Source organism: Hemicordylus capensis, chromosome 4 (assembly GCF_027244095.1).
Source record: "Hemicordylus capensis ecotype Gifberg chromosome 4, rHemCap1.1.pri, whole genome shotgun sequence".
Taxonomy (NCBI): domain Eukaryota; kingdom Metazoa; phylum Chordata; class Lepidosauria; order Squamata; family Cordylidae; genus Hemicordylus; species Hemicordylus capensis.
The window spans coordinates 159329168-159345476 of NC_069660.1; the positions used below are offsets into that span (position 1 = coordinate 159329168).

Sequence of the window (16309 nt, forward strand, 5' to 3'; positions counted from 1 at the left end):
AAGTAGATAGTTGTTTATCAAAATCTCTGGGAAGGGTTTATCATATAGGAGAGATATACTATACAAGAGCTATTGTCCAAACCCAAATTTTGCTATTACTGTTTTTTAGAAGCCATTGACCCTATCAAAGACTTTTTGTGTAAACATGAGCACTGATAAATTATTACTCCATTGAAGTCTCCTGCCGTTATCCATTCTTCTCCCTAAAGCTATCAGCATTTTAAAGTTTGTTTGAAAAAAACCAGCCCTTCCTACAATGAATATATATATATATCCCGCCCCACCTATGATCAATTCCTGCACCCCATTCAAAATATTTCACCCAGTCAGCATGGTGTAGTGGTTAGAGTGCTGGACTAGGACCGGGGAGACCCGAGTTCAAATCCCCATTCAGCCATGATACTTGCTGGATGACTATGGGCCAGTCACTTCTTTCTCAGCCTAACCTACTTCACAGGGTTGTTTTGAGGAGAAACTTAAGTACACCGCTCTGGGCTCCTTGGAGGAAGAGCGGGATATAAAATGTAAAAAATAAAATAAATAATAAATTTGGACTTTGCATTGAATAAGTTATTGCTAAATTTAAATGTTTACTCATAATAATTGCAAACCCTTTTCATTTTATACTGGAACAAGCTACATATGTTCTCCTATAAAACACATATCCAACACAACTGACATTTTCTTTTTTGTAAGCAGGTCCCTTATAAAAAGTATATATTAAATTATCTGCCAAATTCCTTCTCTTATCTTCCTTCAATCTCTTCCCATCTTATGTGTTAACTCTTTAATTTCTGTGCCATATAAAAATTGCCAATAATAAATATAATCAAGTCAAGATGTCTGAAAAAAAGAGTATCACATTAAACAAACAAATAAAAAAGATCCAATGACTTTCTTATCAGTACCAGATAGGGAACAATAAGAAAGTTATGGCACAGGAGAAGGTGCTTAAGATTATATTTATCATTGCTGTTGTTATTTCAACGACAATTCAGGATATCTTTAAATAAATACCCTTGAAGAGGTTTATATAAAGTAATAATTAAACTTCTGCTTCCCAATCTAACAGGTCCTCAAATGGTGTCAGACTTATTACTATTATGGACCAAAAAAGCTTTACAGACCGGTAGGTATTGATACAATTCGATTTTTATGTCAGGCATTTCAATATAGACATTTCCTTGCTTACAAATGCTTGACCACAAATCAAGCAAAGTTGAATCTGTGCAATCTATGTGGTATCTGTGCTCAGCCATATTTGGCTCTTCATACAAATGAAGCCAATGGAGATAATAAATAATAGTCTCAGTTTCTCTCCACTCACTGGCCAGAATACTGATAGCAGGTTTACTTCAAACTGAGTAATCGGGTAGTATAATCTCTGCACCTTTTCCTGTACATTTCTCAAGAAGAAAAGAGTTAGAAATGTGCTATTTTGTTTATAAAAGTTAAAAGCACAGGGAAAGAGCCCCGAGGAGATAAGGTCTTTGCAAACAACTCCACTGCCATAGTTAGCTACAACTTGGGGTCATGGATTTTCCCAAAAGGCAGCATATTGTAGAAGTTTCTGTCTCTCATCCATCCCGTCACCAAAATTTGAAGCAGACCAAAGAGTGAGGGAAAGAAAAAGGATGCTGTTCTGTGTTGAAGATTCCTTTACCATTCCCCTGGAAAACTTTAAACCAAGGGGAAATATTATAGCCATCTTCAAGTATGAACAGCTGTCACAAAGAAGAAGGAATGGACTTGTTCTCTGCTGCTCTAGAAGGCAGAACTAGAAGCAATGGGCTGAAATTTTTCACACTAGTGTACAATTTAGTCTACAGAATTCTTTGCCATGGGATGTGGTGATGGCCACTAGTTTGGGTGGCTTTAAAAAGGAGCTTAGACAAATTAATGGCGGACAGCTCTATCAATGGCTACTAGTCTGGTGGCTACAGGCAACCTCCAGCCTCAGAGGCACGATGCCTCTCAATACTAGTTGCAGGGAAGCAACAGCAGGAGAGGGGCATGCCCTCACCTCTTGCCTGTGGGCTTCTCAGAGGCATCTGGTGGGCCACTGTGTGAGACAGGATGCTGGACTAGATAGGCCTCGGGCCTGATCCAAAAGGGCTGTTCTAATATTCTTAAATTACAAGGAAGCAGATTGAAGCTAGACATTAGGAAGAAATTCATAGCTATAAGGGCTGTTTGATAATGGACCAATCTGCTTTGAGCAATGGCGGGCTCTCCTTCACTGGAGGCTTTCAAACAGAGGCTGGACAGCCATTTGTCAGGGATGCTGTAACATTTTCCTGCACTGAGCAGGGGACTGGACTAGAAGCTCTCCAAGGTCCCTTCCAACTCTAACATTCCATTATTCTAAACCAGGATAAAACTTCAACCTTGCTGAGAAAGCAATGTGAGAGCATAGCGCTGGGAGTTCAGCCCTTCTTGGCCTTAAAAGCCTATGACTTTATACAATGTTTGTTTTTTATTTTTATTTTTTAAGTAAAAAGCAATCAAAGCTGCTTTCATGAAGCATGAGCCAAACCAAACCACCAGATCCAAGCACCTGCAGGCCTCGCTTTCAGCTTCTATAAATATTATTGAAGCTTACAAACAGGGCTTAACTGGAGTGAGGACCTGTGTTTAAATAGTACCAGGAGTTAGTCTCAAAAACCTGTAAGATAGGCACATTAACATTTATCACCTGCCATTTCAGCCCAAGACCTTCAAGGTAGTATACAGTCCGAAATAAAACAATTTACAATAAATTCACTTAAAACCCTGACATTCTAGAAACAGTAGCTGACATCCAGACTAGCACTGCACTGGGGCAGCAGTGCCTGAAGCCAGACTAATGGCATACTGTTGCGCAGGAGGAAGGGGCAATTTCAATTCTCTCTCCTCCCTTCCGAAGCCCACTATGCCACTCGAAAAATATAGCCCTGAGAGTTGCGCAGCCCTAAGGGACGTATTTTTGGGAGTCACAATCAGCTACAGAGGGAAGGGGAAATCATCGAAAACCAGCCCTCTCTCCTGGTGCAAAAGTGCAGTGTTAGTCTAGATGTCAGGCACTGCTGTACCAGCACAGTGCTAGCCTGGATTTAACCACACAAGCAGGAGCAACAGAATAACACAAAGATTTTATTGTCACTCACCAAAAGCTTGAGAAAATAATACCATTATAACTTGGTGCCTAAAAGGGCATGTTTCAAAGAAATATTTCTCAGGAGGTTATATGTTCTATGGTTCTATGGTGCCACTCCAGAAAAGGTCCTATTCCCAATCATCATCCACTTAACCTTGAAAAATGTGAGCACCTGGAGCTAGGGTCTCTGATGATATCGGTGAATGGACAAGTTCATAAAGGAGAAGGTAGCCTTCCAGATACCCTAGTCCTAGGCCATTTTGAGCTTTATAAATCAAAACTAGCACTTTGAATAGCAGCCAGAAATAATGTGGGTTTGTGAAGTTTTTTTTAAGACCAGGTAAATATGTTCCATACAGCAGGTTCCAGTTAACCCAAGCTTTTTAACTAGTTATGGTTATAAATTGTTTTAAAGTTTTAATTTCTGTTTTCATTTGCTTTATGTTGCTATAAATAGCCCAGAGACTGAGGTTTTGAGTGGTGTACAAATATAATAAATAAATAAAACAAGTAAATAAAATATCCTAGCTGTCATATTCTGAACCAGTTGAAGTTTCCACTTGCTCTTTAAAGACAGTCCCCATTGCAGTACAGTTGTCCCTTGCCAAACGCAGGGGTTCCATTCCTGGAAAACCTCGCAGTTTGGCAAATTCATGGTTGACAACAGCAATAGCAATAGCAATAGCACTTACATTTATATACCGCTCTATAGCCGAAGCTCTCTAAGCGGTTTACAATGATTTAGCATATTGCCCCCAACATTCTGGGTACTCATTTTACCGACCTCGGAAGGATGGAAGGCTGAGTCAACCTTGAGCCCCTGGTCAGGATCGAACTTGTAACCTTCTGGTTACAGGGCGGCAGTTTTACCACTGCACCACCAGGGGTTCATTTTTTGACAAGGCATTATAACCAATGGGAAACAGGGGATTAGGGGAATCGCAGTTGCAAAATGGCCAGAAAAAAAGTTAAAACCAGAAAAAACTGACCCCCCAACCCCCCAAAATCACCCCCTGACCCCCAGAAATGACCCATGACCCCCAACCCCCCCCCCTCAAATTCAAAAAAATCTCTCCAACCCACGGATACTCAGGTTGTGGTTGGTGAGGCCTGCCAGAAATTTCCCAGTTGCAGATAATCAAATCCACAATTGACAAGGGACAACTGTAATCCAACCTGGATTTGATGTTATCAAGGCATATATAACTGTAGAAACATCCAAAAAAATTTCCAAGAGGAGGATACAGCTGGTGCTCCAATCAAAATTGATGAAAGGCACTTCATGCCACAGCGGCACTCATAATCGGAGTGCCTCTAGGGTTCTTCCACAAATAAGAGGGTGCCTTTGGGCTTTGACTGAGTACATGCTACTACTCTCAGTGGCTGACATCCAGAATAGTACAGCTCAGTGAGTAGTCTAAACTTAATTACAATTACTCAGGAGTAATTTAGTCTAGATGTTAGCCAGTTAGCTTCTTAAAAAAACATGCAAAGAAGACACCAGTTACATCCACTAGGGAGATGCTATGCTGGACTGAAAAGGGATAGTTACTAACATAGGAACATAGGAAGCTGCCATATATTGAGTCAGACCATTGGTCTATCTAGCTCAGTATTGTCTTCACAGACTGGCAGCGGCTTCTCCAAGGTTGCAGGCAGGAATCTCTCTCAGCCCTATCTTGGAGAAACCAGGGAGGGAACTTGAAACCTTCTGCTCTTCCCAGAGTGGCTTCATCCCCTGAGGGGAATAGCTAGCAGTGCTCACACATCAAGTCTCCCATTCATATGCAACCAGGGCAGACCCTGTTTAGCTAAGGGGACAAGTCATGCTTGCTACCACAAGACCAGCTATCCTCTCCTACTACTCCCTTGACAAATACATGAGAGCACTTCTCTAAAACCTCATCTCTCACTCAGTTAATAGGGGGATTAACTTCTAGGATGCAACTTCAAGGAGGAATTCAAACCCTAGACCCTTTCATTTTAAAAAGCCCTGCTTACAAGCAATATCGAGTTGTCACCTCTCTCTCTCTCTGTTCTTGAAGCCGCTGCCAGTCTGTGAAGACAATACTGAGCTAGATAGACCAATGGTCTGACTCAGTATATGGCAGTTTCCTATGTTCCTATCAATTGGAGCTGGCATAATGCAGTGACTACAAGTGCCAGTTGTAATAAGAGACCCCTGATTCAAACTTTCTAGTTATAGAACTTTTGGCAAACAACAGCCCTTAAGCTTCAGCCTCCCATCTGCAAAATGGGGACAATAATACTGACTTATCTTTTCAGGCAAAGGGATGACATTTTTAAAGGAGAGGGTCTAGTTTCAACATGGCCTCACTACATTCAGCATCAATATATTTCATTGCATGAAAATTGAATGAGCTATCAATTACAAAAGCAGTACATCTTTTAAACCTATTGAGAAGGATAGTTGGAATATAAGGATAACCTGAAAAAAACAGAATGGCTAGGTTTCATTTTCAGGGGCCAGAAAAATAGTATCTCCAAGATAAACTCTATCCCTGGAGGAAAATGACAATAAAATATCAGAGTATTTAAACTATGCAAGATCTTAAGATTTTAGTAGATTATAACCACAGAAAATTGGAAGATCAGATAAAGAAAGATTTAGACTTCTGGAAACATTCATGGTTGGACATAACAGCTGCCATGAGAACAAATGTATTGTTTTTCATATTTATGAACCTTTTCCCATTTATGAAAATATTTTCAGTTAATCATTTAACTCTGGATACTTGACAAAATTAATACTCAGATCTATGTGGGTAAATAACCCCTACCCAGAGTCACTGCAAATATTCTGTTTCAGAAATCCATTAATGGGGCATTGCTGGTTCCTAATATTTATACCTTTTATCAGTAAGAAAACTGGCTTCTCTGCATGGTTGGTTATTTGAACACATTTGGACACAATAGTTAAAGCCGAAGGTTTATCTGATTTAATCCAGCATCAAAATCAGCTACAGAACTGGATGAACTAAGATGATAAACTCAGTTAATGTATCTTTAGAACTCTAATATAAGTTAAAACCAATACTGAGGCACAGTCTCTAGCCAATGACTTTGGACTTTAACAATGAACACACAATAGAAGGCATAAAAGTTTTTGTAGACATTATTAAAGGAGAGAAAAGAGAGGACTCTCTTGCCATTATGATCTTCTCTTTTAATCATTGTAAATATTTTTTAACAAAAACTATTTAAAAATAAGATAGATTTCACATCTTCCCAGTAATTTAGTATTAGGGGATGACATCACATGCAGAGTAATGCAGACCATTATCAACAACCCACACAGCAGCAGTGCAGGTGGTGAATCATATGTGTTACTTTGCACAAGGTCTCAGTCACTATTTTCTGTGGTATTCACTGAAAATGCTATATTGTGAGCCGCCCAGAGAAAAATTTGCTACAGGGCAGCTAACAAATAAAGATGACGATGTTGATGATGATGATGATGCTGATAGCAGTGCCGTTTGCAGTGTTGCACAAGAGTTATCTAAAATTGCGCAGACACTGAAAATAATGGCCGCAGCATTGTGCAACTGAATTTCTGCAATCTTAGGTATTTGCCTAAGAGTGCTCTTCAGCAATACCGCAGGTGGCGCTTTAGATGCCCGCTGCAGTGCGAGTGGTTGAGAACCATCTGTGTTACTTTGCATGGGGTGTGTCAGCCACTATTTTTTGTAGTATTCACATGATTTAATAGGGAACCAGGAACAGGCTGAGATATGGGACTGAAACATCTCACTCAACCACAATTGAACTAAAGAAAGAAAGTATATGACGAGAGGTGTTTTCAGATTCCAGTACTCACATGCTTACTTTCCCATCCCCACAATAGGGAAAGCCATGGATGTGGAGCAGAGGTGGGGAGGCTTCTCCTACAGCAGCTCCTGCCACAGCCTGTACCTGGTACTGATATTGCTGGCCTGTAGTGACTTCCCTGGAGAGGTATGGCAGAATCAAAGTTCAAGAAACAACCCACAACTTCAGAAAAGACTATTCCCCCAGGGGCTTCCCTTCTGGCCTCTAATACAGATTCCAAGAATCCCCTCATTGTCCATTCAAGGACTTTTTGATCAACTCCTCTCCATTGTGAACACTAGCAACTGAAGCTCTGTCAGAGCTGCCCCCTTTCCTGCAGCTGCTGATCCTTATGTGGCAATCAAGAAACAGGTAAACAGGACCAAGCATCTGAGGTCCATTAGAGGAAGACTTCCATTTCCCACAACATGCCATTTTAAAATATTGTGACTTTTCTGAAATGTAGTCTTTTTTTAAAAAAAAATCATTAAGTATTAAAGAGATACATTTTAAGAAGACTGGACATTCTGTATGTAACCAAGAAATATTGCAGGAATGTAGGACAAGAATAACTATGTTTTGTACCTATTGAGTTTTTTTGCAATTTATTTGTAAATTTGTCAAGCTCTTATAGATGAGAATGGATCAGATGACACTTTTTGACTGAAATAAGATTGTGAGCTGCTTTGAGCACTTTCAACAGTGTCTGATGTCAAAACTGTGAGAAGCTACAAAAAGAAACCTTGCTCCAATGCTGAAATATCCCAGAATCTCAACTTTTGGCTGAAACATCTCTGTCAGGATCTCAAACACAGGCGAAGTTCATGGCTGATTCCAGTCTGGCTTGCATACAGGTTGCATCAAAATCCATAGCAGGGGCAATAGTAGTGAGGCACATTACCTAGCTGAACAATTCTGGTTGAATCACTTAGACCCAGATAGCAGCCGACATTCCGTCCAGCAGCACCCTGGAATAAGGCACCTGCTAGGCTGCTGTACAACATGAAAGGCAACCCCTATGGTGTAGCACAAGAGAACAGTTGTGCAACAACTTAAAACAGCATCCACGTAATTGTGCAGCACTACTACCACTGGAAACACAAACACTATAGTATGTTAAAATTAGATATATATTTAAATAATTGTACTTAAACAAAATTACACTCAGAGACTTAAAAACACAGTTTAAAATATAATGAACTCAACACTCTTAAAAGCACAGCCATCAACTTTCCAAGCCAAAATAAAAAGTTAATGTCAACCCTTACAAAGAGGAGAACCTCCCGACCGTAAATAAACATGATGATGATGATGCTGATGATGATGAAGAGAACCTCCTAATTTCTACCAGTAACTCATTCAAAAATGTGGGGACTAGAGCAATAAAGCCCCTAGCTCCTAGCTGTTGATTTTCTAACCTCTCAAAAAGAGGGGCATAGAGAATAGGGTTGGTATCAGCTAACAGCAACCAGTGTGGGGGCTGATATAAGGATAAAGTGTCCTTCTAAAACATGGGTCTCAATTCACAAAGGGCTTTATAGGTCAGAGCCAGCACCCTTCATTTGACATGGAAGCACAGACAGTCAGTGCAACTGGTACAGCACATGTCAAATACAGTCCAACTTCCTGGTGCCTCTCAACAGGCAGGCAGTGGCACTTTGTATCAGCTGCAGGTTCTGAATCGTCTTCAAGCAAAGCTCCTCATAGTAAACATATATAATAGTTTATTATTCAGTAAGTAGATTTGTCCCCCAGCACAAAGAACAAACAAAAAATGCAGGAACCCCAAGTAAAAAAACAACAGTATTTTTTATCCTGAAAGTTTAGTGAAGTAAACTGGAAAAGAAAGAGTGGTGATTGGGACTATTTTGCTTTCAGGAAGTATCTATTTTGTGTAATCTTTCTTGAAAAAGTCTCTAGGCCTAGGCCTCTAGGAACCAAATGCAGCTCTGTTTTCCAGACAGCCCCCTCACAGTGGAAGCTACAATGCTCTATAAACCCTGTCTCCAATAAGAGAGTGGGAAGAGTTGTCAGCTCAGGATTGCCACCTCCTGAGCAAGAAAAGCAGCTTTGAAATCTCTCCATTCAAAAATGTGTCAAAACCAAACTTCTGATAGCCATTCATAAAGGGTCTACTTGAAGTTTACAAACAAGAAAAGCAAACTGGAAACAGGAACAGGCATCCCAACAGCAGGGTTGTTGTAGTAAAAAATGTTATGGGTGAGTAGTGCACCAAGGATATACTCATACTGCTGGGATGCCAGTGTAGATCAATGTAAAATACAAACACTGAAACATAAATCCCGTAATATGTGAACATGAAATGGATTTGGAATTAAATAAACTTTTGATGTATTATTTTTTTAAAAGAGCTATGTATCTAAGTGATTGTCAATCATCCCAGTGCCACTGGCCAAAACAATGGAAGTCTAGGATCAGGTTGATATTTAGCAATTGAGCAGAATACAACCTGCATGTTTTTCCTTGCTTCTCTGTAAGTAAAAGGATTAATATAGTACTTAAAAAATAAATAAAAACTGAAAATTCAGGGGCCTGAAGTAACTTCAGATTAACTGAAATAACCTTGGAGTTAGAGGCCAGGAGTAATTTTGAGGAAGCCAGTGCCTAAGGCACTATTCCCGAGTACCAATCCCCTTCACTCACATGTCAACAAACTTTCGATTCAGCTGTGTCACCATAGCTGGGGATCCATCAAGAAATGGGGGGTCCCGGAGAACTCTGTACTTCACGGGTTTGCAGTTGGAACAAAGAGGGCTATCAGGTGTTGAGATCAGCAATGCAGCATCTATCTCCATCTGCTCATCAGATGTGTAGATCTTTACCCCAGAGACCTTCTTGTTGGGGTTAAGTTTGACCGTAAGGGGGATGTCACAGAATGTGTCCATTGGTCCCAGGTGAACCGAGTCTCCATTTTCTGCAAGGATTTCAATGTCCAACAGAGTCTTGGGGGAGTCCGTAGAGAAATAGGTGGTCCATACCATTAGAGAGTCCGGGTAGACTGGGTGCAGGAAGTGTAGCTCCAAAATGCAACCAAGCGGCTGAGGGCAAGGGGTGGTCATGTTCATATTGAACAAATTGAATTCGGGGCTCCAGGCTTGCAAGCTGGGCTCACAGGGCTGATCCACATCTGGAGGCCCTACAGAGGCAACAGAATAAGGAGGACAATTCACAATCTCAGACAGGACTACTATATAAGTGAGTACTAGTGCTGAGTTATAATGGGGAGAGGTTTCACAGAAAACTTTCCAAAAATGAGTAGAGGCCTCCTCCTCTTAACATAGTTCAGGGATCATTGTAAAAGGGCTGAGAAACTGTTCTTAAATTAATCCAAACAGTCTACAAGTACAGTACTCTTGATACTGGGCCAGAACTTGAGAGATCCCCAGAGGTGGAGCCCTTTGAGACAGCAACCATAAAGCCTGAAGCACCACCCCCCAGCAATACCTTTGCCTCAGGGGCTGACTCCTTCCAGTCCATCACTCTACTTGATCTCTGCACCTCAATGTCAGAGAAAGGCGAGGCAGGATCAGCTGAAGAGAAGGGGTGGTGACTCCTCCAGGCCAGAGGACTGCCCCTTTAAGGCTACTGATCTCCAGGAAAGGAGGCAGAATCCAACAGGGGCAAACTGAGGTCAGATGTTTACGTGCTCAGTTTGCCTTTAGCTTGTGTTGGATCAACGTGTCCCATGGACTTGTTGGTGTTGTATCCCAACCAACTCTGCCTTGCTGTCTCACCTCATTACCCAGAAGACCTTGTGGCCTCTGAGCCATGGGACAAGACAGGACGAGAATGTGCATCGAATTTGGTATCTGTAGAAATTGTGCAGCATGATATTCAGAATTTTGGTTAAAAGTACCCCAAAAAATCAAACTTTCACCAAGCATATTTTGGTGTAGAGTACTGCATTCATCTAATTAAAAGTGTGGGGGGGGGGGGTTGTGCCTGCCACAACTTGATATCTGTAGGTCATTGGGGAGTATGATTTTATTTTGCATGCACAATGCCACAAACAAACTCTTCAAAATGAAATGAAATGAAATGTACAACAGCATTAAAAAACAAGAGAACACAGGAAAAGTACAGTAAAAATAGCAGAGTCAATAATAAAAACCTTTCTGGGATAAACAATGTTTTCAAACACTGTACAAAAATGGGAATGGGAGAAAGCTTAGCATCCATTCATTAATATAGGGGGAAAGTGTACTCAGATAAACTATTGGGGTGAAGACAGACCAGCCTTCTGTCCCCTCAAGTGAAATCAGTATCTAGGGTTAAAGGCAAGAAGCCTTGAGAATGAACTCCCCCTCTCCCTAAACAACAACAACAACTAAGCAAAGCAGAACGTTGTGCAAGAAGAGGGAGAAAGACATGTGCACTCACAAACCTCTTAGCATGGTAGGTAGGGCAACATTTAAATCAGCCCCCAAAGAGAGAGAAAATGATTAGAAATGGCTACTTGTTTACATGCTAAAGGCCCATCAAATGTGATCAGTGTGGAAGAATGGAAACAAAGGGATGTTCTTTGCCTCACAACCCTGGAACATTAACAGCAAGGAGGGACAATTCCGTGTCCCTATCAGAGGTTACTGCACTATCCATAATAAGGGTTATGGGTATGTTCTGTCATCACATCTCCCAAGTGTAGCATTTTACTTTTCTCTACAGGAATGCTTAGAAGTCACACATAGTTTTTGGCAGAAAGTACAGGTTACTCAATAATACCACTGGTGTAGTTGTTAAAATCTTTTTGCTACTCCAGAGTGACTCCTACCCAAATGATCTCAGCCACTTAAAATCAAGCATGTTCCAATATGCATAGCTCCATTTGGGATTGTGCTTCTTGGCCATACTAAAGTTCATAGAATATTGTGAGAGTGGAATGGAATGTTGGGAGCCTAGTTTTAGACAGGTATATGTAGGTAGGTAGATGGGTAGATAGATCCACAATTTTCCATTCTATTAGCTGTGAATTTACTAGCTTGCCATTCAGCGTGCTGAGTGAATCTTGAAAGCCTGCATATTTTTTCACAGGAAGCTGGCCCACTAAAAGCTTTTAATTTTTTATAATGCTGTGTCTTCTACAATATGAGAGTACTAAGTTTTTCTCATGTTTACCAACTTCTTAAAATTCACAGTAGAATTTATATGTATTACTGAGAACAACCCCTTACATGTGCACATCTAAGCTAGCATGCAGGGGAGGGAAACAGACTTTGGCTTGCTAAAGTTACACATCAATCTACCCTAAAGGGTTGCGTTCATGCAATGATAGGCTTTTTAAATGAGAAATTTCTCTACATGAGAGGAATTCCTGTAATTCTGCTGTGTCTTCTTGATCTTATAAAGGCATACCTAAGTGGGGTTTTTTTTAAGAGCTGGTATAGCATAATGGGTAATAGTTGAAATACTCATCTGTACTGCTTACTGGGGAAAACTGGCTGGGGAATTTGATGGGGGAATCAGCAAGCATATGGAAGAGATAAACACCCCTCCCTACCACTCACCAGTTCTAACCTGTAAATGCCCTACCACCAACAACACGTTCCTGTGATCCTGGCAAACATAGAACCAGGAGCACATGTATGCCCAGAAAACTTGTTGTTCTAACAGTGAGGCAGAAAACCCCCATTTCAGATCTCATCTCAGCCATGAACCCAATACAAGCCCTTAGGCAGGCTAATTATTCTCATTCCCCACTGCACAATATGAGGATAATACTACCAACTTGCCACATTAACCTTGCAGAGTTTTAAAGATGACTGAAATAATGTATGCAAATTGCTCTGAATACTCAAAGAGTGCTATTGTTACCATAAAGAAAAAAGATGGGGGGGGGGACCCACTTCTTGTCACATTTATTCATATGTTTATTTTCAAATTCTTGCCCTGCCTATAGACTCCGACAGTGTTCTTTTTTCATAAAAGAAAAGGGCTCGGGCCCTGGGTATTTAAGAGAACGTAGTCTTCCTTCCTTCCTTCAACACTTCTATACCACCTAAAACTCAAGTCTCTGGGCGGTTTACAAAAAACAAACAAAAAGCTAAAACATTAGTTAAAATAAATGACAACACCCTTAAAACAGTAGTTAAAACAAAATAAATGACATAGTAAAAGTCAAAACATTAGACTAACTTAAATTTTTAAAACATTTTAAAACAATGCTAAAAATGTTAAAACAATATTTAATTAAAAGTCTGGGTGAAAAGGTGCATCTTTAAAGACTTTTTAAAAGTTGTCAGAGATGGGGAGGCTCTTATTTCAGCAGGGAGCATGTTCCAAAGCAATGGGGCAGCAGCGGAGAAGGCCCGTCCCCAAGTAGCCACCAAATGAGTCAGTAGCAACTGCAGATGGACCTCTCCTGATGATCTCAATGGGCGGGGGGATGATGATGAAGAAGATGATGATGATGATGATGAAGGAGATTATGAGTCCAGCGCCCATTAAGGTCATCTGGAGGGCTCCATCTCCAGTTGCCGCCAGCTTGGATAGCGGCCACAAAGGGACGAGCCTTCTCGGTTCCTGCCGCAAGATTGTGGAATGCACTCCCTATTGAAATACGATCCTCCCCAACTCTGGCAATTTTCAAAAAAGCATTTTAAAACCCACCTCTTCACCCAAGCTTTTTCAGCTTTTTAAATTTTTAGGCTTTAATCTGTTTTGACTTTTAAAATTGTTTAAATTGTTTTTAAGTTTTATGTATGTTTTAACTTGTTGTATGTTATTGTTAACCACCCAGAGATGAAAGTTTGGGGCGGTGTACAAATTTAATAAAAAAATAAAAAATAAAAATGAGCAGGATGCATATATAGCAGTAGTGACTAGCAAAAAATTACATGAATTTCCCTCCTTGCAGTGTTATATTAGTGTAAACGCATCTTCGGCTGGTAGCCTGGCTGAAGCACTCTGTGGTCTGGGGCCAATAAGGACTTCACTCTTGTACATGGTATCAAATACATTCCTTTTTTTAAAAAAAGGAACATGAAATCCCTAAGTTATCTCAATTGACAAGACACCAGCTCAATTTCTGACAATTTCTCTATTTCAGAAGAAAAGACTGAGAACTTTACCTACTGCTTCTTCTGGAGTCCAATAGCCAGAGGAATCACAGATCCGAGGAGAGGAAGCCTCATGTACGTACTGGCTAAAAGTCCCATCTTCAGCACAGTTTCCGCAGAAGTTTCCAGACTCCCTAAGAGACAGAAAGAAAACAGATTTTCTGCTCACTCTTTTCTAAGTCAGACCTGTGTGGCAATTTACACAATGTTTCATCTTCGGTTCTCCTGATTTCCAAGCCTTACGACCCACCAAGCCAATTGCAGGCTAATAAACAATTTTAATGGCTTGATAAGAAGAGATATGGTGGTTTTTCCATCTCTCTACATCTCTCTTGTAAGAGAGACCTAGCTTCCAGTGGGAGATAAGGATTTCGGAAGGACCCCTTGCTTAGCAGCTAAGGCTCTACATATACAGGAAAGCCACCAATGCATTCCAAAAGTCTTAGAGCTGAGAAGGGGCAATAAAAACATTGCCTACTTGCTTGATTCGAGTCCTTCATGATATGAGGGGAGGATCTAGATTCAAATTCCAGAATTATTTTTTAACCAACTCACATTGCATCACCCCTTCATTGTGTCACAGCAAGGCCATCAGAGTATAGGGCAGGGGTATAATATTGGACCCTACCTTGCATCTTGCAAGGCATCTTGCATATATAGTTTGATGAATCCAGATTTTTGCCTGAGGGCAGACATTATATTTTTCTCTTGCTAAAAAAACTGACAAATGCCAATGCTGAAATTCAATGCCTGAATGGAAGAACACTGGGGGATCCAATGTGATGTTATTTTTTCAGGGACAGAAACATTAACAAGTAGAATTAGTAATCTAAAATTATCATAAAAGTATCCCAATAATAAATGAATCTGTGTTTCCTTTTTAAAAGTGCGTCAGTTATTCCCACATTAACTTTTGCAATAAAATGCTTAAATTTCTCTGCTGTCCGCATGGCCCCTCCAACACAAATTTAGCTACTGCCATTCCCCTCTGCTTTGCCTCAGTGAAAGTAATGACTATTTTATATACCCTTGCATTGATCAATGGAGTTTGCAGGACACAAAGTATGAACTCTACCCCATCTGTATCTATGCATAGCCAGGGATACAATGGGAAACAAGGGCAGCAAAATCAGGCCAGGCAAGGACATATGGAGCTTTAAAGTACAACAAAAAATATTTATATACCGCTTTTCAACAAAAGTTTTCAAAGCAATTTACATAGAGAAATAATAAATACATACATACATACATACATACATACATACATAAAATAAGATGGCTCCCTGTCCCCAAAGGACTCACAATCCAAAAAGAAGCATAAAATAGACACCAGCAACATTCACTGGAGGTACTGTGCTGGGGGTGGATAGGGCCAGTTACTCTCTCCCTGCTAAATAAAGAGAATCACCACATTAAAAAGTGCCTCTTTGCCCAGTTAGCAGGGGTCTCATGTAAAGGACAAAGGATTTGTGCTCGACACAGGATGAGATAGGAAGGCAATGTGAGGATTACACTCATCAGCAGAGGTCCTCCTCCATGTTTTTCCACCAGCTGAAGTTAGGAAAAGTGGTGACAGGTAAGAGGGCTTTAACTCCCCAGAATACACACTCCCCCTCATGTCAACTTTAAAGTATTTTTGGTGCCCAAGCTAAGACTTTTTTAATTATTTGCTCAGGTACTCCAGCACATTGAGTAGCTGGTCTAAATATTCTTCTGTTTGATTTTATGAACTGTGTGGCTGCTGTTCTCTGGTGTGTGTTTTTTAAATTGTATTTGTTGCGTTGTCTTACTGTTTTATTATTTTAACAAATATGCCACTCTGAAGGGCAGCTTATACATTTTCAAATAGTTTGAAAAGATAGTTTTCCAGTCTCTCCAAAAGAGACTGGACAAGTTCATAATTCTAGGAATGCAGGAAACTGCCTTATACCAAGTGAGCCCATATATCCATCTAGCTCAGTACTGTCTACACCAGGGCTGGTCAGCTTCGGCCCTCCTGCAGACATTGGCCTACAACTCCTATAATCCCTGGCTATTAGCCACTGTGGCTGGGGATTCTGGGAGTTGTAGTCCAAAAACAGCTGGGGGGGGCCTAAGTTGAGCAGGCCTGGTCTACACTGACTGATAGCAGCTCTCCAAGGTTTCAGGCAGGAGTCTTTCCCAACCCCATCTAGAGATGTGAGGGACTGAGCCTGGCGCCTTCTGCATGCAAAGCACTTGCTATACCAATAAGTGACAGCCCCAGCCCCAAAGGTGACATACATGGAAG

General features: G+C 40.7%; 1 protein-coding gene across 3 annotated transcripts in view; it reads right to left on the reverse strand.

The window, feature by feature from the left end:
• Nucleotides 1-16309, reverse strand: part of PAPPA2 (pappalysin 2) — a 263647-nt gene that overhangs the window by 154841 nt on the left and 92497 nt on the right. For all 3 annotated transcript variants that reach the window (XM_053248611.1, XM_053248609.1, XM_053248610.1), the window contains 3 exons: nucleotides 14053-14174; nucleotides 9629-10121; nucleotides 6975-7103 (listed from right to left, as the gene is read on the reverse strand). In XM_053248611.1, the coding sequence (XP_053104586.1) occupies nucleotides 6975-7103; nucleotides 9629-10121; nucleotides 14053-14174 (744 nt within the window). The remainder of the gene's footprint in view (nucleotides 1-6974; nucleotides 7104-9628; nucleotides 10122-14052; nucleotides 14175-16309) is intronic.